The sequence below is a fragment of the Pseudoliparis swirei genome, chromosome 1 (assembly GCF_029220125.1).
Source record: "Pseudoliparis swirei isolate HS2019 ecotype Mariana Trench chromosome 1, NWPU_hadal_v1, whole genome shotgun sequence".
In the NCBI taxonomy this organism is placed as follows: Eukaryota; Metazoa; Chordata; class Actinopteri; order Perciformes; family Liparidae; genus Pseudoliparis; species Pseudoliparis swirei.
The window spans coordinates 18,642,151-18,663,931 of record NC_079388.1 but is presented as its reverse complement, the minus strand read 5'-3'; the positions used below and the strand labels follow the sequence as shown (position 1 = coordinate 18,663,931).

The window sequence follows — 21,781 nt, the reverse complement described above, 5'->3', positions numbered from 1 at the left end:
TTACTTTTACGACCAACCGTTCTGTCCTGTCATCTCACATCCGGGTCCAACGGTCGTTTCCTCAACGATTGGGCGATATGTCCGGATCACATTTTGGGGTTATTTGTAAACGTGGCCGTAACCACCAAAGGAGGAATACTATTCTCCAGGCAGATGCATCGAGGGGTTATTATGGAATCCAGGTGAGGGCCTCCTGCTCCTGCTGCACATGACAAGGGCTTCATGGCTCTCGCCCGTTAACGCTCCATCCTGGTCCACGTTACAGATAAAACTCACACCGCTCAACTTTCTGCATTTTACTGCTCACTAAGTGGCAAATGCCATGAAATCAACGTGCTGCTGCACAGAAAACGGTTCTGGAGGCTTTTTACCGCCGCAGAACCCGTTAAGAATGCATGACATGCTCCATGTAGCAGATTGAATTAAAGGGCCAGTAACTCAAAAGGGTAAAAAAAAAAGGGAAAGAAGTGTGTTTGTTGATTTTATGTCGAGGATCTTTGCACGGCGGGACAAATAATAATTAAAATACACATTAGAAATAATATATGACCTTTATTTAACCAGGTTAAAATCAATTGAGAACCAATTCTCATTTACAATGATGCCCAAGAGGCAGTAGCACAGATATAATACTAATAAACAATAGCATAATAATAAAATAAATAATAATAATTTAAAATAATAATACAAACAAATAAATGAAATTATTGGATTACTGGATGTTTTTTGTAAAAATGGAATAATAAGATAATAATATTGCACAAGTAGAATAAAAGAATCCTGTATTCCCATTCCGAAAGAAAAGCTTGTAGACTTTCACACACACATGCACACACACTTCATCGCCATGATGAAGACCACTTCTACTTCTTATTAGCCATTCAATAAAAGCGTCTTCGTGGCTTTTTGCTGCACAAGGTGCTCTGAAGCCCTCACTGCAGCTTCCCAGAGGCAATCGAAATGTGCTGGTGAGTCAGAGCCCGAGGGTTTCATTAAGGCCTCCTCGGAAATGCTTAGCTAGCCACCGGCGAGCGGGAGGCGGTGGCATCAGCTCAGGAGTGTTGACTCAGTGATGACTCACAAACCGGTTCTCACAAATGATGAATTGTCACTGTAGTGACCCCAAAAAAGGTCACCGTGGTTACTTGGAGGTTTAGTTTCGACGCGTACATTAAACTAAACAGATGTAATGTGAAAGTTTCTACACAGAACCATGAAGGTGCCATACGGAACCAAAAAAGGTTCTTCAGAGTGATACCAAAGAAGAACCATTTCTGGTTCCTCAAAGAACCTTTCAAACCAGGGTTGTTTAAAGAACCAACTCCTTAAAGAGTTCTTCAAAGAACCTATAAAGGTGTCTCAAAGAACCTTCAACAAATGGTTCTTTAAGGCACCATTTCCCAAGTGGTTCTCCAGTAGGTGATGGTTCTTCAGTAGAACCACAAAGCCTTTTAAAGAACCATTTAAGAACCATAATTTTTCTGTGTGTACCCGTTTGCAAGTGGATCTCTAAATATCTGGAGACGCACACCCGACCCTCTGTTTGTCTACGCTGAACCTGAAGGAGCGCCGTCGGTCCTGTTCAGTGTCAAGACCAGAACCAGAACCGCTGTGTGGATGACAGAGGACCAGGATGTGTGAGGGGGAAGTAACGGATGACAGGGGTGAAGGGTTGAGGGAGGGGGGGAGAAAAGGAGAGATGGATGAGGCCGATGATGAGAGAGAGAGAGAGAGAGAGAGAGAGGAGGGGAGGAGTCGTGGGTACAAGGCTTTATTTAGTGCATGTCTGAAGGTGTTGCCTAGTAACAGAGAGGAAACAGATCGAGGGAAGAGAGACGGAGAGATCATCTCTCTCTTTATCTCTCTGCTCCTGGACGAACCCTCAACATCCCAACACACACACACACCTACACACCTACGCACACACAGACACACACACAGACACACACAGACACACACACAGACACACACAGACACACAGACACAAACAAACACAGACACAGACACACACACAGACACACACACAGACACACACAGACACAAACACAGACACACTCGTCTTGTTTGTCTCTATACTGAGAGACTCTCACATCGCTCTTGAACTAAAAACCATGGACGTAATCAACTGGTCCTTAAACGCACAGACACCATCTTCTCGACGAGAAGCTCGGTAGCACCACTCTCCGTGGAGGGCGTGAAGACATCTACCTATTCGAACTATGATTACAGGATTTCTGCTGTTTGGATTTGGCGCTGCCCTGGCTTATCGGAAAATTAAGGAAACGGTGACAGCTGTAAAAAGCCCCCTAAGGCTGCCCGACATGATTGACGCGTTGGGCAGAGTTGTTGGCACTCAGACTTTGGCATTAAACCGCCAGAATGATAACATCGTGGAGAAGCTGACGGCTCTGCAAATGAAAGTGGATCGATTTGAAATTTTATTGGCAAACGGGAGGAAGATGGAGGAATAGTGGTTGCGCAAAAAATGCAGCTACTGGAAGACCAAACAATCCCAATCTTATCTGCTTTCGGCTCCCTTACCCGGACGGGCCTCGGCCAAGGCCGTTACTGGAACAACAACTCCCGAAGATCACTGAAACGAGAATCTCTCATTCCCTTCCCCTATCCACAGACACCTGTTGTTGTTTTCTCCCAGGACCTTTCAAGGCTATCTCCATGGCAACGACCATCTTGCGGACTGAGAACTCTGTCTGTTGTGGCCTGGGGGAGGACGACATACCAGAACACACACACGAACTTTCAATAATACTGATTCGCATTCACTACCCCTCCCCCATCCCACGCCTTCGCCTGCTTTTAACCCCAGTGTGACGAATGGGGCTGCTGGCTGCTTGTCGGTGCTGGTTACCTTCTGCCCCAATGGATGGGCTTAGATCACCCAGTTGTTGGATTACCTCCCCTCCCCCCTTCCTACTCGTTGCAAGTCATGTCTAAAATGTATGTGCTTATGTGCTAAGGTGTTTTTTCCTGCTCCCACACTGTACCTCTCGCATAGTCGGGGTTGCGTTCTTCCCTCATGTTATGCTGTAATCTTTCATCCACCCTTTCTTGTAATTTCGATGCTTTTGTACCTGTACTCTGGCAAACGACAAATAAATATATCAATCAATCAATCAATCAAAAGACACACAGACACAAACACAGACACACAGACACACAGACACACACACACAAACAAACACAGACACACACACAGACACACACACAGACACACAGACACACACACAGACACACACACAGACACACACACAGACACAAACACAGACACACACACAGACACACACAGACACACACACAGACACACACACAGACACAGACACAAACACAGACACACACACAGACACACAGACACACACACAAACACAGACACACACACACAGACACACACACACACACAAACAAACACACACAAACAAACACAGACACACACACACGCGTAACAAAAGCCCCGTCCCTCATTAGCAGTCAGGACGGCGGCGGTCCTCCTTGTCGTGGGGAGGAAAAAGGAGGGCGAGAGAGGAAGGAGAGAGAGAAAGAGAGAAAGATAGATAGAGATAGAGGGAGAGAGAGAGAGAGAGATGACTCCGGGACGAAAAAGTAGAGACACCGAGGAGAGAGAAAAACATCCACCGAGGTTGTTGCCATGGCATTTGTTGCTCCGTTACACTTCTTCAATGTTTTTTGTGTGTGTCCTGCAGTTGGATACACACACACACTCACAAGCACGCACACACACACACACACACACACATATGCAGCCGTCTTACCGGAGAGCTGCTAAAAAGACGAAGGAGGCTCAGCCTCCATCCCATCATGACCCCTCTGGAGCCGTGATCAAGGTGAGACTGAGGTGTGTGTAAGTGTGTGTGTAGGTGTGCGTGTGTGTGTAGTTACCTGCAGCCTTGTTAAAAGAATACCTCCTGGATGAGGTGTAAAAACAAGAGAAACAAGACACACAAACACACACATCGCATCACCGACGTGTCCAATGAGCTTATGGTGTGTGTTTCTGTGTGTGTGTGTGTGTTTACAGCCTTCTATTATCTCGTCTATCAGCAGAAGCTAAAGGACGCACCGCCGTGTGTGTGTGTGTGTGTGTGTGTGTGTGACCGCTGTCTGCCGCTCATGTTCATGTGTGTGTGTCTCGGAGGCCGGGGGGAGGCGTGCTCTGCATTTTAACAACGCATCCCTTCTTCTCTTTTCTCTCGCTTCCCGCTCGTAGATTTCTTCATCCCCTCATCATCGGTGTCTCTCCATCTTTCTCTAGAAGGATCGCCCGGTGGGAGGAAACGTCTTTAAAATGGGAACGTTATTGATCGTGAGGGGCCCCCAGAGGCCTCGTGGGGTCAGAAGGGACCGGTTCAATCATCTTGGACCGACCCGGATTAGTCCACCTGCTGACAGACGAGGAAAAAACATGTCTGGGTTTTTTTCCTCCTCGTGGAAGCGCTGAACCGGGCTAAAAATAACTTTTTCCCACATGCACTGTGCCATATAACATATTTATAGTGAGCCACCCCGTCTGCTAAGGATGGCAGAGATGTTAGAGAGAGAGAGAGAGAGAGCCTGCCAACGCATGGCTGGTGTAGCCTCCACTCCAGAGCTTACATAAGAGATGACTGCACTCTCTCTCTATCCATGTTTAACACACACACACACACACACACACACACACACACACACACACACACACACACACACATACATGGGGTTAAAGACAGACCGGAAGAGAGAGAGAGAGTAAACGAGAACGAGAAAGAACGAGAGAGTGAGCGAGTGAGCAAGAGAACGAGAGAGAGAGTGAGAGAACAAGAGTAAACAAGAACGAGAGAATGAGAGAGAATGAGAACGAGAGAGAACGAGAGGGTGAGCGAGAGAGAATGAGAACGAGAGTAAACAAGAACGAGAGAATGAGAGAGAATGAGAACGAGAGAGCGAGATAATGAGTGAGTGAGTGGGCGAGAGAACAAGAGCAAACGAGAACAAGAGAGAATGAGAACGAGAGAACGAGAGAGAACAGGAGAGAGAGAGAACGAGAGATAACGAGAGAATGAGCAAGATAACGAGAGCAAACGAGAACGAGAGATAATGAGAGAGAACAAGAGTAAACAAGAACGAGAGATAATGAGAGAGAACGAGAGAATGAGCGAGAGAATGAGAACGAGAGAACAGGAGAGAGAGACAGAGCGAGAGAGAACGAGAGAAGTTTAAAAGAGAGAGATGGCTCGACTCTGTTGTTCTTTCTCTAGAAATATAAATGCATCGTTTCTTTTTTAATGTCCCAACATTATTTTATTTGCACTGGTGCAAACAAAAAGAGTCAGTTGAAGCATACAATATAAAGAAAAATAAATAAATATATAAATAAGGACTTCAGTTTTTGCTCAGCGGCTACACAATAAATAAATAAAACAATGCGTGATGAACAAAGAGCTCAGCGGCCACCAGCTGCTGCTCCACCTGGTCAACGAGGCCGAGGCACCTGAACCCCGTCAGCCTCCTCCAGGTGGAGCGGCTCTCATTGGGGAAACCTGCACCTGGGTCCTAGTGCCCGCCTGGGTCCTAGTGCCCCCCTGGGTCCTAGTGCCCGCCTGGGTCCTAGTGCCCGCCGAATTCCTAAAGGAATGATCCACCAAGCCCTCATTCGAATGAATGCACACACTTGAATGGGCATTTATTTTACACTTACATATGTTATGTGTTTATCTTGGACGGTGATGGAAGAGAAATTATTTAATATCAAGTCCCTGGAAAAAGATTTCTCACTAATTAGAAAATATATATATTTTTAAACATGGATGTGAATATGCAGCACAAAGGAAACCGTTGTAAACATAGCATGCAGGAAACATCCATACCTACTAACAATACCTTTTTCAAATGTCTGAGGACCAAAGCAGAGACACCTGAACCTCATCAGCCTCTGAAAAACTGCACCTGGGTCCTAGTGCCCGCCGCATTCCTAATGGAATGATCCATCAATCCCTCATTCGGACTCTGGATCTTTGTCTTTCATGTATTAATACAAAATCATATTTTACAGTTACATATATTAAGTGTTTAGCTTGGATTGTGATGGAAGAGAAATTACACCTGGGTCCTAGTGCCTGCCACATTCGTAAAGGAATGATCCACCAAGCCCTGATTCAGACTCTGGATCTTTGTCTTGCATGTATTAATACAAAAACATATTTTACAGTTAGATATATGACGTGTTTAGCTTGGATGGTGATGAAAAAAAATTGTTCATAATAATGTCCCTGGAAAAATATTTCCCGAACATCTTTAAGGGTGAAAACACGTCTCACTAATTAGAAAATACTGGTTTTTTACACCAAAATGGGAAACCCTTGTAAATATATCATGCAGAAAACATCCATAGCTACTAATAATACATTATTCAAATATCTGAGCACCATTATATGTTCCCGCTGCAATATTTATATCTGAATAATGTAATTTCTTTAATAATATAATAATCTCACATTGACCGTGGCTGTCTCCTGCAGCGGAATGGTACAACCTGCGCGTGATGGTCGGGTTTCACCCTTGATATCAACGCTGAGGACCAAGAGGCTTCTTTATGAATGAAAACGATCCACTCGGTGTGATTGGAAGTGATGAAATAACCGCGGGGGTTAGAGAGCAGTGAAAAGAGGATCACACACACACACACACACACACACACACAACAATCTGCCTCATCCATAAACATCTGTGATCATTAAATGCATTATTTACCACCGTACCCTCGGTGTATTTGGGCATGCTGCATATACCCCCGGGACAGTAGAGATATATGTATCTATACTCTATTTATACTTTATTGATGATAATGCACAATATGATCAACAGGGATCTAAGTATTTTTTTGTGTGTGAGAAAAAATCAAAGTGAGTAAATAAATAAATAAAAGATTCAAATAATAACAAAAGAACTAATAATTATATATATAATTCATTCTCACACAATATTTAATATCACGTCAGACGTATACGGCTTTTACCAAGACGGCGTTCCTCGTATTGTCCTTCTCCTTCTTCTTCTTCTTCTCCTCCTTCTTCTTCTGTCTTTTTGAGTTAAAACAAGTCATGTGACCCCCCAATCTTCCATTCTTCTTCATTTGTATTGTCTTCACAGTTTGCCCCTTATCTCTCTGACCTTCCCGGCCCGAGTAGAGCGAGTACACCGAGCGTCATCTCTCAGCACTTACCGCCGGAGCAACGACTTCCCGAGACACGGCGTTCCCATCGAGCTGGAGGCCGTCCCAAAAAAAAAAAAGCCCCAAAAAAGAGTGGAGGCCGAGGACAGCAGACACCTCGGAGGACACGGCTGCCGGAGGTCATTCAAATAAATTCAGGTGTGAAACGGAAATAAAAACCACAACGAAGCGTCAGAGTTTGAATAAGCTGTAATTTTTATTGCACATTCCTGTTTGGTCTGCACGTGACCTTTGACCTTTGACCTCTGGAGCGGGACCGAGTCGCCCCGGAGTAACCGATCACAGGTCAGATGTGCACGTTTCCCCCTTTTTAAATGTTTTTTTTTTTACGAGTGATATTTGAAGGTCATACTGATCCTAGATCTGTGTGTTCACCGCAATTACCCACAAGCCACTTCACCGTCTAGAGCAGAGGACCAATCGGGGGAAAGGGACAGTAGTGACATCACGGAGGGGACTAGGAAAGTATTCAAGGGAGCGGAGACATTTTGATTCCACTCTCAATGAAGAAAATACTCCCTTGTATGACGTTGAGGCTTCTTTACCCCCCCCCCCCCCCATAACAACCTTCCCCCATCACACAAATACATAGGCTATCCTTTTTTTCCCTCTTCTCATTTTTCTTTTCACAACACCTGCAACATGCTTCAAATCTTCATTTTGGCAAACCACAAATTAATTAAAAACACAAAACATTCATATAACCACAATGTGACCATTTTTTTTCAGGACGCTTTCAATACAATTAAAAGAAATACACGTAAAATACCAGAAAACCAGGAAATTTAAATAAAGAAAAGAAGGAAAAGAAGCATTTGCATTGTTTTAGTTTTTTAAAAGTTTTTTTCTTGGCTTTTCTTGAAAAAAGATATACAGTAGCTAGCTACCAATCACGTGTTCACATGCAGATATAATACAACAGAATCAGCTCACCCAGTTAGTGTCTGCAAACTACCTAAACTATGTCACACGATTACTCTCCCCCCAAAAACCAGAAAAACAATCAATACGGCGTTTGAGATATTTATGTCTCGCTAATAATTCAGTTTACAGACTTCTACATATATATATATATATGTATAAATATATATATTTATATATAAATAAATATATATATTTTTAGATAAATATATATATATAAATATATATGTATATATACATATATATACATATATATATAAATAAATATATAAACATATATATATGTATAAATACATATATATACATATTTATATATATATATATACTGTATATAAATATATATATATGTATATATATATAAATATATATATTTATATATATATATATATGTGTATACACCATCGACCCTGAAAGTTCAAAGAGGACTAATGCACATGATCACAAACCAGATGTTTTTTTTTTTTTTTTTAAACTCTGCTTCTTCTTTTTTGTTATCCATGATGTGAGTGTAACACACACACACACACGGACATTTGTTATCAGCCACAACATGACACACACACACACACGAGAGAGAGGGGGGGGGGCTTTGACACGCTCAGCCTCCAGCTTAGTGGTTTAAGGTATGGTCGGTTTGGGGGCGGGGCTTGAGCTGAGACTCCCCCCCCCCCGTCTCTCCTCCCCCCAACCCACCGTCTGCCCTTTGCACTCTCCCCACCTCCTCATCCTAAAAAAAACATAGGGCAGGGAGTCGGAAAAATTTAGGAAATGTCAGCGCCGAGAGGTCAGAGCCGTCCTCCGCCCTCCTCCCACTCCTCCTCCCACTCCTCCTCCTTCTCTCTAATGAAGCTCGGCCTGAAAGGTCAGACCAATCAGCGGCCTCCACTCTGACATTTAACGGGCTGGCGGCAAAACAAGACGCGCGAGGAGGCGGACGGAGACCGCCGGGTTGATATTAGATATTCAGAATGTCCTTTTTTAAAAAGGTTGGAGCTCGGGTAACGGTGTGTGTGTGTGTGTGTGGGTGTGTGTGTGTGTGTGTGAAGTAAATCACAGCGGGTCAGAGCGCATAATAATCTGTCTTCGGCCATTTTGCAACGAGCCACTTGACATCTGGTATCTAAATCATAGGAAATAGTCTTCATCCTCTCCTCCACAGACACACACACACACACACACACACGATAACATCCAAGTAGAGATAGAGAGAGAGAGAAAAGAGAGGTGATCGACCGCCCCTCTACATTCATCGTAGCTACACGTCGTCTCCGTTAGAAATCATCAACATCCATCGACTCAACAGTGAGAGAGAGAGAGAGGGAGAGAGAGAGGGAGAGAGAGGGAGAGAGAGGGAGGGAGAGAGGGAGAGAGAGAGGGAGAGGGAGAGAGAGAGGGAGAGAGGGAGAGAGGGAGAGAGGGAGAGGGAGAGAGAGAGAGAGAGAGGGAGAGAGGGAGAGGGAGAGAGAGAGAGAGAGTGGGAGAGAGGGAGAGAGAGAGAGAGAGAGGGAGAGAGAGAGAGAGCACAGCTCCATGTAAGTTACAATCTCGTTGCATTGAACTATGAGCAACGACACAGTGGAAAAGCAAAGAGGCAGTGAATGAGTGCCAACGCTGCCGTCTATTAAACATTAACACCTCCATTTATATGTAAATGAGAGAGAGAGAGAGAGAGAGAGAGAGGGGGGATGGGAGAAAGAGGGGGATGAGTCTCCTTCAATCAGTAGTCTTTCACATGGGTGGAGAAGTCCGATGTTCTTCCTGTACGCTCGTAGAGGTGTGTGTTATGACAACAACTAAATATCCACCGACAGTAACGCACACACACCCCGAGTCTGACACACACACGCACACACACACACACACACACACACACACACACCTCCCTCTCAGGTCTTTTCAAAATGGGGGAACGTATCTCCCTGGGCGAGAGGGAGGGGAATAAAAGTGTCTTCTTGGTGGAGGAGGAGGAGGAGGAGGAGGAGGAGGATGATGGCGGCCATCTTTGAGTTTTAGGGAGATGAGGGCAAAAAAAATAAAATTAAAATAAATCCTCCCCCCAAAAAATAACAATAACACAAGACACACACAACCATAAAAATCAAAAAACGGACAAAGATGGGAGATTGTTGAGTTAGCGTGTCGGGGCGAGCTGGGTTTTGTTTCCGGCTCGCTGGGGGCTGGGGGGGGGGTCGGAGGTCGGAGGTCGAGCGCTCAGCCGTCGGACACGGGCGGGGACACCCAGCCGTACTTCTCGTGGGTCTTCACTAGGGACTTGAAGGTGGCCTCGGCTTCCTTACGGCTGAAAGCTTTCTTGGACTTCCCAGATTTCCTACATATGCGCCCCTGTGAGAGAGAGAGAGAGGGGGGGGGGGAGAGAGAGAGAGAGAGGGGGGGGGGGAGCGATGAGGTTAGGATTGTGAGACAAAAATAAACAAAATACAGCAGCTTGTCTTTAAGTTTCGGAGTCTGAACACGTTCATACCTAATGTTTAACACGCTAATTCATTAGGTCTGTTCACAACTTAAAGGGACAGTGTGTAGGACAACTTAAAGGGGCATTGTGTTCATGACTTAAAGGGACAGTGTGTGTGTACGACTTAAAGGGACAGTGTGTGTACGACTTAAAGGGACAGTGTGTGTACGACTTAAAGGGACAGTGTGTTCATGACTTAAAGGGACAGTATATCGGACTTAAAGGGACAGTGTGCGTACGACTTAAAGGGACAGTGTGTAGGATGACTCAAAGACACAGTGTGTGTACAACTTAAAGGTACAGTGTGTGTACGACTTAAAGGTACAGTGTGAGTACGACTTAAAGGGACAGTGTGTAGGATGACTTAAAGAGACAGTGTGTAGGATCGTGACTTAAAGAGACAGTGTGTGTCCGACTTAAAGGGATCACGATAGCCGACAGTTTAATGTTATAAATCGATGTTTAAAGGGCTTTTAAGACCTCGGGTCCAATCTGAAGTGAGGACCAGAACCACCTCTTACTGCACTGAATGATCAAAATAAATACGTGAGCGTGTGACCGTGAAGAGCTTCTCACACTCGGGGCACCGTGACATCTCACAGGGACATTTTGAGCCGGGGCAACACCTCGATGAAGCCCTCCTCCTCCTCCTCCTCCTCTTCCTCCTACTTCACACACTGGAGCTAATAATGGAGCGTGGGATGACAACGGGCTACACAAATTTAATCAAATGGAATGGAGAAAAGCGGCGTGACGATAAAGCTGCTTATTCCGTATTCTGTTGGCTAACTCTAAACCTTAAAGAGAAAAGCCTGTGGGAGAAGCTTCCCATTGAACTCCCTGAGAGACACAGAGCCATGACAACAAGGAGAAATGTAGAATAAAAACCACCTCAGAATGATAGAAACATGAGAAATGGAATGTAAATTGCAGCTACACTGAGGCCGCTTGTACCTGCATTCTTTCTAATGGCCATTAGGGGGCGACTCCTCCGCTCCGATTGTATAGAAGTGTATGAGAAAATCAGAATCAGAATCAGAAACAGGTTTATTGCCAAAGAATGTTTTCACAAACAAACGAGGAACTTTTTTTGGCGGAAGGTGCAAGAATCGCGCACCAAGACACCGAGGCGCCGTCCGCGGCGCCATCTAGGAAAGGGTGGATGAAAGATGACAGCATAACATGAGGGAAGAGAGGCGAGAAAAAGAAAAAGCCACCCCCCGACTATGCCCCTAGAGGGGTACAGTGTGGGAGCAGGAGAAACAAAAAACACCATTGCACATAAGCACATACATCTTAGACATGACTTGCAACGAGTAGGAAGGGGGGGAGGGGAGGTAATCCAAAGACTGGGCGATAGCCCCGTCATTGGGGGCAGAAGGTAACCAGCACCGACAAGCAGCCAGCCCGGTCCTTCGCCACGGCGCCGGACGCAGACCCCGTCCTGTCACCCTGGGGGGGCAAAGCAGGCGAAGGCGTGGGATGGGGGGTAGTGAGTGCTTTTTCAGTGTGATGGTTGTGTGTGTAAGTGGCCTGATGTATCGTCCTCCCCCAGTCCACAACAGACAAAGTTCTCAGTCCACAAGATGGTCGTTGCCATGGAGATGGCCTTGAAGGGTCCTGGGGAGAAAACAACCACAGGTGTCTGTGGATAGGGGGAAGGGAATGAGAGAGTCTCGCTTCAGTGATCTTCGGGGGAGTTGTTGTTCCAGTCACGGCCTTGGCCAAGGCCCGTCCTGGTAGAGGGAGCCGAAAGCAGATAAGATTGGGATTGTTTGGTCTTCCAGTAGCTGCAATTCAATTTTGCGCACCCACTATTCCTCCATTTTCCTCCTGTTTGCCAATAGGATTTCAAATCGATCCAATTTCATTTGCAGAGCCGTCAGCTTCTCCACGATGTTGTCATTCTGACGGTTTAATGCCAAAGTCTGAGTGCCAACAACTCTGCCCAACGCGTCAATCATGTCGGGCAGCCTTAGGGGGCTTTTAACAGCTGTCACCGTTTCCTTAATTTTCCGATAAGCCAGGGCAGCGCCAAATCCAAACAGCAGAAATCCTGTAATCAAAGTTCCGAATAGGTAGATGTCTTCACGCCTCCACGGAAAGGGCTGCTAGGCACAAGACATGCCACCCCCACGCCCATCGTGTAACCAGCAACACTCGTCCCAGCAGGACAGGCAGGTTCCCCCGAACCCGAGCTTCTCGTCGAGAAGATGGTGTCAGTTGCGTTTAAGGACCAGTTGATTACGTCCATGGTTTTTAGTTCGAAGAGCGATGCGGAGAGAGTCTCTCAAGTATAGAGACAGACAAGACATGACGAGAGAAGCCAAGCAGGGAGGGGAAGGTCATGGGGAGGAGAGGGAGAGAAAAATGCGACCGCCTTCGGAGAGAGCCAAATCCAAGCCAAATGACCCTAATTCTCACTTTATTACTTCTCTACACATTATAAACACGAGTTTATGATCTTATTCTTTAGTTTCAAGTGTTCTTCAGTACAGAGTGATGTTCATTGAGCAAACTATGGTCCCATTTAGAGTCAAATAGGCCATAAAGCAGCGTTTATGCTTTAGGGCGGGGCTACCTTGTGATTGACAGGTCGCTACAACGTGGTCTTTTTTCCGGTCTATGAGTTGTGAGTGTTTCCTTCTTACAATTTTAACACTTTAATCCAGTGTGTTTTCAGTTCAATGTGAATGAATTGGAAAATGTTTGGTCACCTACATTTCTTATTCTCAGTATTCCCTAAAAACAAGATGGCGACGGTTACAACTTCAAACTCAAAGCTTCAGGAAAACCGTCCACAACTCGATGGGATATATATATATATATATATATATATATATATATATATACTCTATGAGCACAGATGTAATATGTCTTGTACCTTCCTGTAATTGTTTGTACATGCGCTCCATCGCCACACTGCACCACTTCCCCTCTACCCAGAATGCATCTTGGCAGGGAGGAATGAGAAGCCGCTGAAACCACCACTAATGACATTATTTGACATGCTTAGCTCCTCCGCCTGCTGCAGTGCAGATAAATAGCCTCATTTTGCGAGACGCCCACGGTCTGCACGCAACTCCTGCAGCCGTGCGATCCACGTCTGGTGTGTTAGGAGGGGGGGGGGGGGCTCCGGGTGGGTGGAGCCGCTTTGAGGTCGGCCATTGTGACACAAAGTCTCATACACACACAAAAACAGCACTTTCATTTTCCATCCGGTGCTTGAAGACATTTTGTGACGTGTGATATTGAAGACATCACTCTCATGTGTGTGTGTGTGTAAAGCTACAGCGAGCAGCCAGTGAGCTGAGCTTAGCATAAAGACTGGCAGCAGGTGGAAACTGCTAGCTTATGTTATGTTACGTCCGTCTTGACCGTTTCTTGGGACTACGAGTTCATTCCCGTCAACATCACGAAATAGTCAGAACCTTTGTTGTCTTTATCTAGTAAACAAAAACAAGCTATTTGCTTATGAATCGGCCGTTTTTTCCTCAATACGGTCGATTCTCTCTTAAAAATAATCTATAAAGACACTGATTTGTATTAATCGCTGATACCTGGTAAAACAACAACAACAACAACCCTGCAAGCTTAATACAGAAAGATTAGCAAACTACTGATTCGTGGTTTAAGGACATACAATTAATGTCCATGAAAAAACGAATCAGCTCACATGTTTATTATTCTTACAACTTCTTGTCTAATAATATATTATAAAAATATAAAACAGACTTAGATGAAGGCTATGAGAGATTAAAGGAGATAAGAGTATCTGAATAATCTTTAACATTATAGCCAATAGGGGGGAAGCGTTAGTGATGCATTTAAATAAATATTAATTATAAAAAGAAGAGAAAAAGCTGCTGTCAGTTGAACTAGACAGGGATTTTTGGGGGGGGGGGGGGGCTTAGCGACGCTCTCATGCATAATGGAGATCCGTGCTCTATTGTTTTTTCCCACTCGTATTTAAATCGATATTGAAAATCGACCGTCCGCAATAAACATCCGCCGCCGCAAACGAGCCACGCGACTCACAGGGAAACACTTTAAAAAGTGTGTGTGTGTGTGTGTGGACAAATGTGTTCTATTTGTATATGTGTGTGTGTGTGTGTGGACACATTTGTTCTATTTGTATGTGTGTGTGTGTGGACAAATGTGTTCTATTTGTATATGTGTGTGTGTGTGTGTGTGTGTGGACAAATTTGTTCGATTTGTATGTGTGGACAAATGTGTTCTATTTGTATATGTGTGTGTGTGTGTGTGGACACATTTGTTCTATTTGTATGTGTGTGTGTGTGTGTGTGGACAAATGTGTTCTATTTGTATATGTGTGTGTGTGTGTGTGTGAACAAATTTGTTCGATTTGTATGTGTGTGTGTGTGTGTGTGGACAAATTTGTTCTATTTGTATATGTGTGTGTGTTTATTGCCTGCTCCAGAGTCTATGACTTCAGCATGAAAAGGGGAAATTGAGCAATAACTGGTGCCATTGGTTGAGAAGGGGCTCTGAGAGAGAGAGAGAGAGAGAGAGAGAGAGTACAAAATATCTGAGAATGAGAGAAAGAATGAGTGTGTGTGTGTGTGTGTGTGTGCCAGCTGAGTGGGAGCCCCGGGCCGATACAGTGCCATGTCAGTGTTTATCTATTCCAGCTAAGTTGAAAGGCACACACTGTGAAGTGGCTGCTGGGTAATCGTGCGAACTGAGAAGATCAGTCAATGGGCAGAGGAGGCCCAAGTGCATGTTGGGAAGCGGCTCTGGTGGCATTAGGATGTGTGTGTGTGTGTGTGTGTGTGAATGAATTGCATAACGCAGACATGTGCTTCACGGGGTCGGGATAAACAAACAGGGATCAATGTCATCGTCATCCTCTCCCGATCATTCGGGGCCCCGGGGGGCCGGCGGAGGGGTCATGACGGGATAACACCGCGGGGTTTTATTTTGTAAGTCGGTGTCGTGGGCTGAGCTTCCTGTCGGCGCCGCGCGCCGCTCTCGTTCATCCTCGCGCACGATGTTCACGGCTTTCGACGGAGCAATTAAATCATCGAAAAACGGGAACATTAAGGGAAGCTTAAACAGCGTAATGACATTTAAATAACTGGTAATGTCATGGGGGGGGGGGGGGCAGTGTCTCATCTTATTCCCCGTGTGGCGTCTCTAACACTTGATGGCGGCTCGGGCTGCAACTGGTTTGACAGAATCATCACATGTAGAGGAGACGGAAGACGTTCCTCTGGATCAGGTTCACCTGGTCCAGCCCCTAGAGAGGCTGCTGGGGGACGCTTAGGACACACTGAGCTCCTATCTCCTTGTGTTAGGACACACTGAGCTCCTATCTCCTTGTGTTAGGACACACTGAGCTCCTATCTCCTCGTTTTAGGATACACTGAGCTCCTATCTCCTCGTTTTAGGATACACTGAGCTCCTATCTCCTCGTTTAAGGACACACTGAGCTCCTATCTCCTCTTCTCTCTCTACTTATGGATGAATTTTCATCTCTCCATCACACATTACTAACTCTAATTCCTCCCCGGAGTCCTTGTGACTCCACGTCTCATAGGGTCCATCGGACCTGGCTGGGTCTGATGCCTCCTGCCTGGTGGCCCCTCCTCCTGCCTGGTGGCCCCGCCCCCTGCCTGGTGGCCCCGCCTCCTGATGCCCGACCACCGGCGTCACAGCGCCAATGAGACTTCATTCACAAGATAGATTGCGATGTGCCAGTGACCGTCTAAAAATAGGAAGGTAAGCATCCGAAAGCCAGACAAGTGGTTACCTTTTGTACTGTCTCCTCGTTTGGTGTGTGTGTGTGTGTGTGTGTGTGTCCTCACATCTGCAGGTGGAGTCTCTGTTGACTATCACCTCGCCGCTTTGTCACCTCGTGTTTCCTCTCGCACTAAAAATAGGCGGGAAGCGTCTAAAACAAACCACATCCCATAATAATACATCCACCCCGTGTGTGTGTGTGTGTAGCTTTAAATATAAATAGTTCCTCGTTTGTTGCGAGGACGTCGGGCCAGAAAATCGGGACGTGGGAGCGCATGCGTGGGCACGAAAACCACCGAAGAAGACGAACAAAGACATGAAGCCCACACACGCACATGCACACACACACACACACACACACACACATGCACACACACATGCACACACACACACACACATGCACACGCACACAGTGGAATAATTAATCAATATTGTTTCCATTAGCAAACTTGAGAGGGAAGACACTGCACCATAATTAGGGAGCACTGCGGAGCTGCCTGCTCATCGCCTCGAGCAGCAAATCAAGATGAACACACACACACATGCTCACACACACACACACACACACACACGCACACACGCACACACACACGTTTCCCTCTCTCTCTCTCAGACGTGGGTGTAGAGTTTGGGTTGTTGTTGCACGCCCTCGCTTGGTTACAGATGCTGACTGACAACAGAGAGGCCTCGTGGGAACAACGCTCAGTTCTATCACCCCCAACGCCCCCAAAAGAGAAGCAGCGAGGGGGTCGGGGGATGGGGGGGGGGGTCACGTCACGGCGCTGTCATGCGTGCTGACGTCAGACTGGGGGAGAGTCCGGGGAGGAGAGAGAATCTCTCCTCAGAGATGACAACGGGATACGAGGAGCCGGGGAGGGAAGCAGACGGTCGATGCAGAGGTTGACCGATCGGAGCCCCGAGTGCAGCTTCTCTCTCTCCGAGTTGCTGCTGCAGTGCACTGAGGACGCGGAAAACAGGATTTGACGGGATTACGTGATCCATAAAACAGAGACGCCTGTTGTATTCGGGCCTCCTGCTGCCTCCGTTCGATCAACAATCCGTCTCCGTCATCACTTTGAATAACTTGCTCCAAAAAATAATCTGCAGTGTGCGGCGCACAGAGGCCGCGAGGCCGGCCGCGTGGGGACCGGCCCGCCCTCTTTGTTTTGTCAACCGATTCTGATTTACGGAGGCAATAAAAAAAAAAAGGAGAGCAGACCGGTGCGGCGGGGGGAGGGGGGGGGGGGGTTGTGAGGCTTTGCGCTGCATGAAATGGCTGCTGGCGGAGTCACATGAAGATTAATAACGTTCACATTCGTCGGGTTGTGCTCTCGGCGGGGAGGAAGGGGAGGAGCCTGTACGGGCCTGTGACGTGAAGACAGCATCTACATTGAGCGTCATGAATGCTATAAATAGGCTCGACTGTGATATATATTTGATGATAAAGCAGCTGTCTGGGGCATATTTCATATTTGATAAACTCATGAATTTTCCTATGAACAAAAGTATAAAATGAAAGTATATAAAGATAGTTACACATGCTCATATGTTTCTCCATTTGTATTAAAGGACATACAGCTCTAAACAGTATATAGCTCACATTGAGCATTCATGAATATGAATAGGCTACACTTTGATTTAGATAAAGCAGCTGTCTCTCGTTGGGGCATATTTTTGGATAAACTCGTGAATTTTCCTGTGAACAAAAGTACAAATGAAAGTATATAAAGATAGATACACATGTTCATATATTTATCATATAACAGCTTTAAACTCTAACACTATATAGCTCACATTGAGCATTCATGAAGATGAATAGGCTACACTTTGATTTGGATGAAGCAGCTGTCTCTCATTGGGGCATATTTTCAATTCGGATAAACTCGTGAACATGTTGATGTGAAAGATCACTGGTGTCCAAAGAAAACCAGACAAAGTATAAACGAAAGTAGATCAACATAGATAGCATTGCCAACAACATCTTTTTATATATGTATCCTGCTTTAAACTAGACTGTAACACCTCACCGTGGTGGGCATGCCCATGCGTAATAATCGCAGTTTTACGCGTTTATTACGCATGACGCACAAACTGGTTTTTGGTCACATCCAGTGCGCGTCATGGCTGCACATGAATCTAGACACGATTACCATGCTGTATGGTTTGATGCCCCCCCCCTCTCCCCTTCCCCCCTCACCTGTCCTTTCACGAGGCTGGCCGCAAACTGCCTCATGACCGCCTCCACCGTGTAGGCGCTGGACCATCCGCGCGGGGTCAACAGCTCCATGCAGATGGCGCCGCCGTCCAGCACGTAGCCGTTCTCCAAGCGGGGCGTCAGCACGCGCATGAACGGCGGCGAGAAGGGGAAATTGTCGGGAAAGGTGACGTTGAGCAGGATGAACTCGGTGCCCGTCTCCTTCATGTCCTGCCACAGCGCCGAGTCCTTGTCCACCTGGTGCAGCTTCACGTTCCAGTCGTACAGGTTGTCCTCCACCAGCTCCACCGAGATGAAGTTGTCCCCCAACCTGCGGATCTCCTGTAGCTCCTTCATCAGCCGGCGCGTCCGCACCTGGGTGCAGTGTTGCCGGTGAGGCGCCAGCGGTGGTATCGAGGACGCGCTGGTGGCTTTACTCCCTCCGCCTCCTCCTCCTCCTCCTCCTCCTCCTATTCCTCCACCACCTCCTCCTCCTCCTCCTCCCGTCTGCTGCTTCTCCTTCGTCTCCTTGCCCTGCTTATCCTTGCCGGATGGCTTGTCCTTGCCCTGCTGGTCCAGCTTCCTCGCCTTAATCTCCGGGGTGCTCAGGATGTTGGCGTCGCTGGCGGTCTGGCAGTGTTTGTTGGCGTGGTTCTTCTGGTTCCCTTTAGTCCCCTTTAGCGAGCCCTGGTGGTGCTTCGGGTCCTCGGTGTCTCGGTCGTGCAGGCGGATGAGACCGATCTTCCGCAGTAAGGTGGCCATAATTTTCTAGAGATCTATTGTTTATCCTCCAACCCCTCACCTCCCCCCCCCCCCCCCAACACAGGGGTAAGAATCACCCGTTAAAGTCGGTTTCCTGGATGCTGACGATCAACCCGGGTACCGCAACACCCACTGCAGCCGCGGGATGAACACGAACCGGCGGGAGGGGGAGGGAGGGAGGGAGAGGGGGAGGGAGAGGGGGGGGAGGCTGTCCGGTGTTCTCCTCAGAGCATCATCACGACGACGCGCCTCGACTGGAGGACACAAACACAGTAGAATGAGAGTTTAGCTGTCAATTATTAACCACATGATAATAATAATGATAATAATAATAAAAAAACTGTCTACATATGAATCAAGTTATGATGATGTTGTTCTTCTTCTCCTCCCACAAGTGGACCGACAGACACCGTGACTGTCACTGCAGTTGCTCAACGAGAGGTCAATACATAACGCGCGAGCATTTTGGGTATCACTGTAAAACATATTCACAACTGGCTCTCTTAATAAGAGACATGCATATTCAGGGCTGTCATATAACGTCAATGGAGGAACACACACACCATAATGCATCACAAGGTTGTTTCAACAAATGACCCTCTCACTCATGATGAGACACACTATCGGAAACATGTATAAGAAACACTATATTAAAACACATAAGGCCACTAAAGGCTTCGGGGGTGCATGCACCATGAAAACACGATGGATTATATTATTATGGGGGAATTAAAATGCCATAAATAGCATATGCACCAAACAATATGCTTATCATGATCTTCTCCTTTCTCCGTGCCGCCCACACACACACACACACACACACACACACACACACGCACACGCACACGCACACGCACACACACACACACACACACACACACACACACACACACACACACACACGATATCAGCCCGTGCTTACCGTGGAAGAGCGAGAGTCAAAGTATGTCCGTTTAAAAAAAAACATCTCTCTCTCTATATATATATTATTATTATTATTATATCCCGTTATGTAGAGCGAACGTCGTCCCGTTGTGAGCAGAAAGCAGAAACGGCTCCACCATCCAAGAAGAGCTGCGGTCGGACGTGGGAGCTGCAGCGAGGAGGGAGAAGGAGAGCCTTTGATGTGCGTGTGTGTGTGTGAGTGAGTGTGTGTGTGTGTGTGTGTGTGTGTGTGTGAGTGAGTGTGTGTGTATGTGTGTGCAGCTGCGGCAGCTCCGGTATTAATGCAGCCGAGGACAAACCAGCTCCCGGTAATCCTTCTTAGCCAGTCTGTTCTCACCGGTGAAGCTCTGCAACGTATATAAGCCTTTTGGTTTTTTCAAAATAAAAGCCCAGAAGTTGCATTCAAGGAAAACCAAGCAGCGAAATGGATACATTCACGGTGACACGTCACACGGAATATAGCCCACGGTGTATGTACTAACTATTGGGTTTATAAAGAAAATATAAACAAACAACACAATAAGATATGATTCATATCAAGGAAAACAGAAGAATACAATTCGCTTTTAGCAGAAGGTATATAACACAACCAATGGTTAAAATGCACCACGATAAATAATGCAAATATTAAACAATATGAGACATTATGAGCAGTTCAACAGAAGTTGAACAAAGGTTTACTGAAATAAATAGTATATTTTTTATTATAATCTTAATGAAACTTTTACTTTGAAATTCCATGGTGTATTTCCGGGTTTATTCTGGCTCAGTCCATGCAGCTTGACCTTCTTGTGTAGAGAATAGACTATTCAAGAGCTCCCAGGGAAGATGATGCCGGAGGAATGTAATCTCAACGTCACTGATAGTAACTTTCACTAGTCTCCCATTTACCCCAAAGCTGTCTGCAAATTTATTTGAATTTACAGAATAAAAGTAAAAGAGTAAAAAGTACTGTACACGGTGAGCAGAGCACAGCTTTATTTTGGAGGGTCCGTTGGAAAATACTTGAGTCTTCTCCTTATATATCTATGAATGAATACACATACAATAAGCCAACATGTAGGCATATCATCTTTAATTTCCCTTCATGAGATGTATGATTTTTAATGTCGAGTTGCATTGTAGTAATATGTTATATTTTCTTATATTATGTGTAAAATGCACCCTCACGTGTATAAAACGGCGACTTTATAAAACAACAAGTGGTTTTTTTTCTCGATTTTTGGCACATATTAACAGACACTTTTATTATTATTTAAATTATTAAACAGATAACATTTGGCATAGTAATCGTACAATACTAGTTTAGATGCAATAAAGTCTCAAACGGTCATTAACTCAATTGAGTTTATGTTTTTTGACAAAGAAGCTTCCGCTTAACTGGCAGCGCGACACTTTGAGTCTTTAATAGTCGGTTTACGACACTCTGTCATTGGTCGTTGCCACGGCAGCGGAACAGGGATTGGTCAGTCCTTTGCCG

At 45.9% G+C, this 21,781-nt stretch overlaps 1 protein-coding gene across 2 annotated transcripts; it reads right to left on the bottom strand.

Moving 5' to 3' along the window:
- Positions 1-8,642: 8,642 nt before the first annotated feature.
- On the bottom strand, positions 8,643-19,424 carry ube2ql1 (ubiquitin-conjugating enzyme E2Q family-like 1). 2 transcript variants are annotated; one of them, XM_056411905.1, is made up of 3 exons: positions 19,080-19,424; positions 18,598-19,043; positions 8,643-10,507 (listed from the first exon to the last, which is right to left on the bottom strand). In XM_056411905.1, exons 1-3 carry the CDS (start codon positions 19,354-19,356, stop codon positions 10,376-10,378), a joined length of 855 nt encoding a protein of 284 aa, XP_056267880.1. In that variant the 5' UTR covers positions 19,357-19,424; the 3' UTR covers positions 8,643-10,375. The 2 variants fall into 2 exon arrangements, with proteins under 2 accessions (XP_056267880.1, XP_056267878.1); XM_056411903.1 differs by having other exon boundaries at positions 18,598-19,424.
- Positions 19,425-21,781: the final 2,357 nt, after the last annotated feature.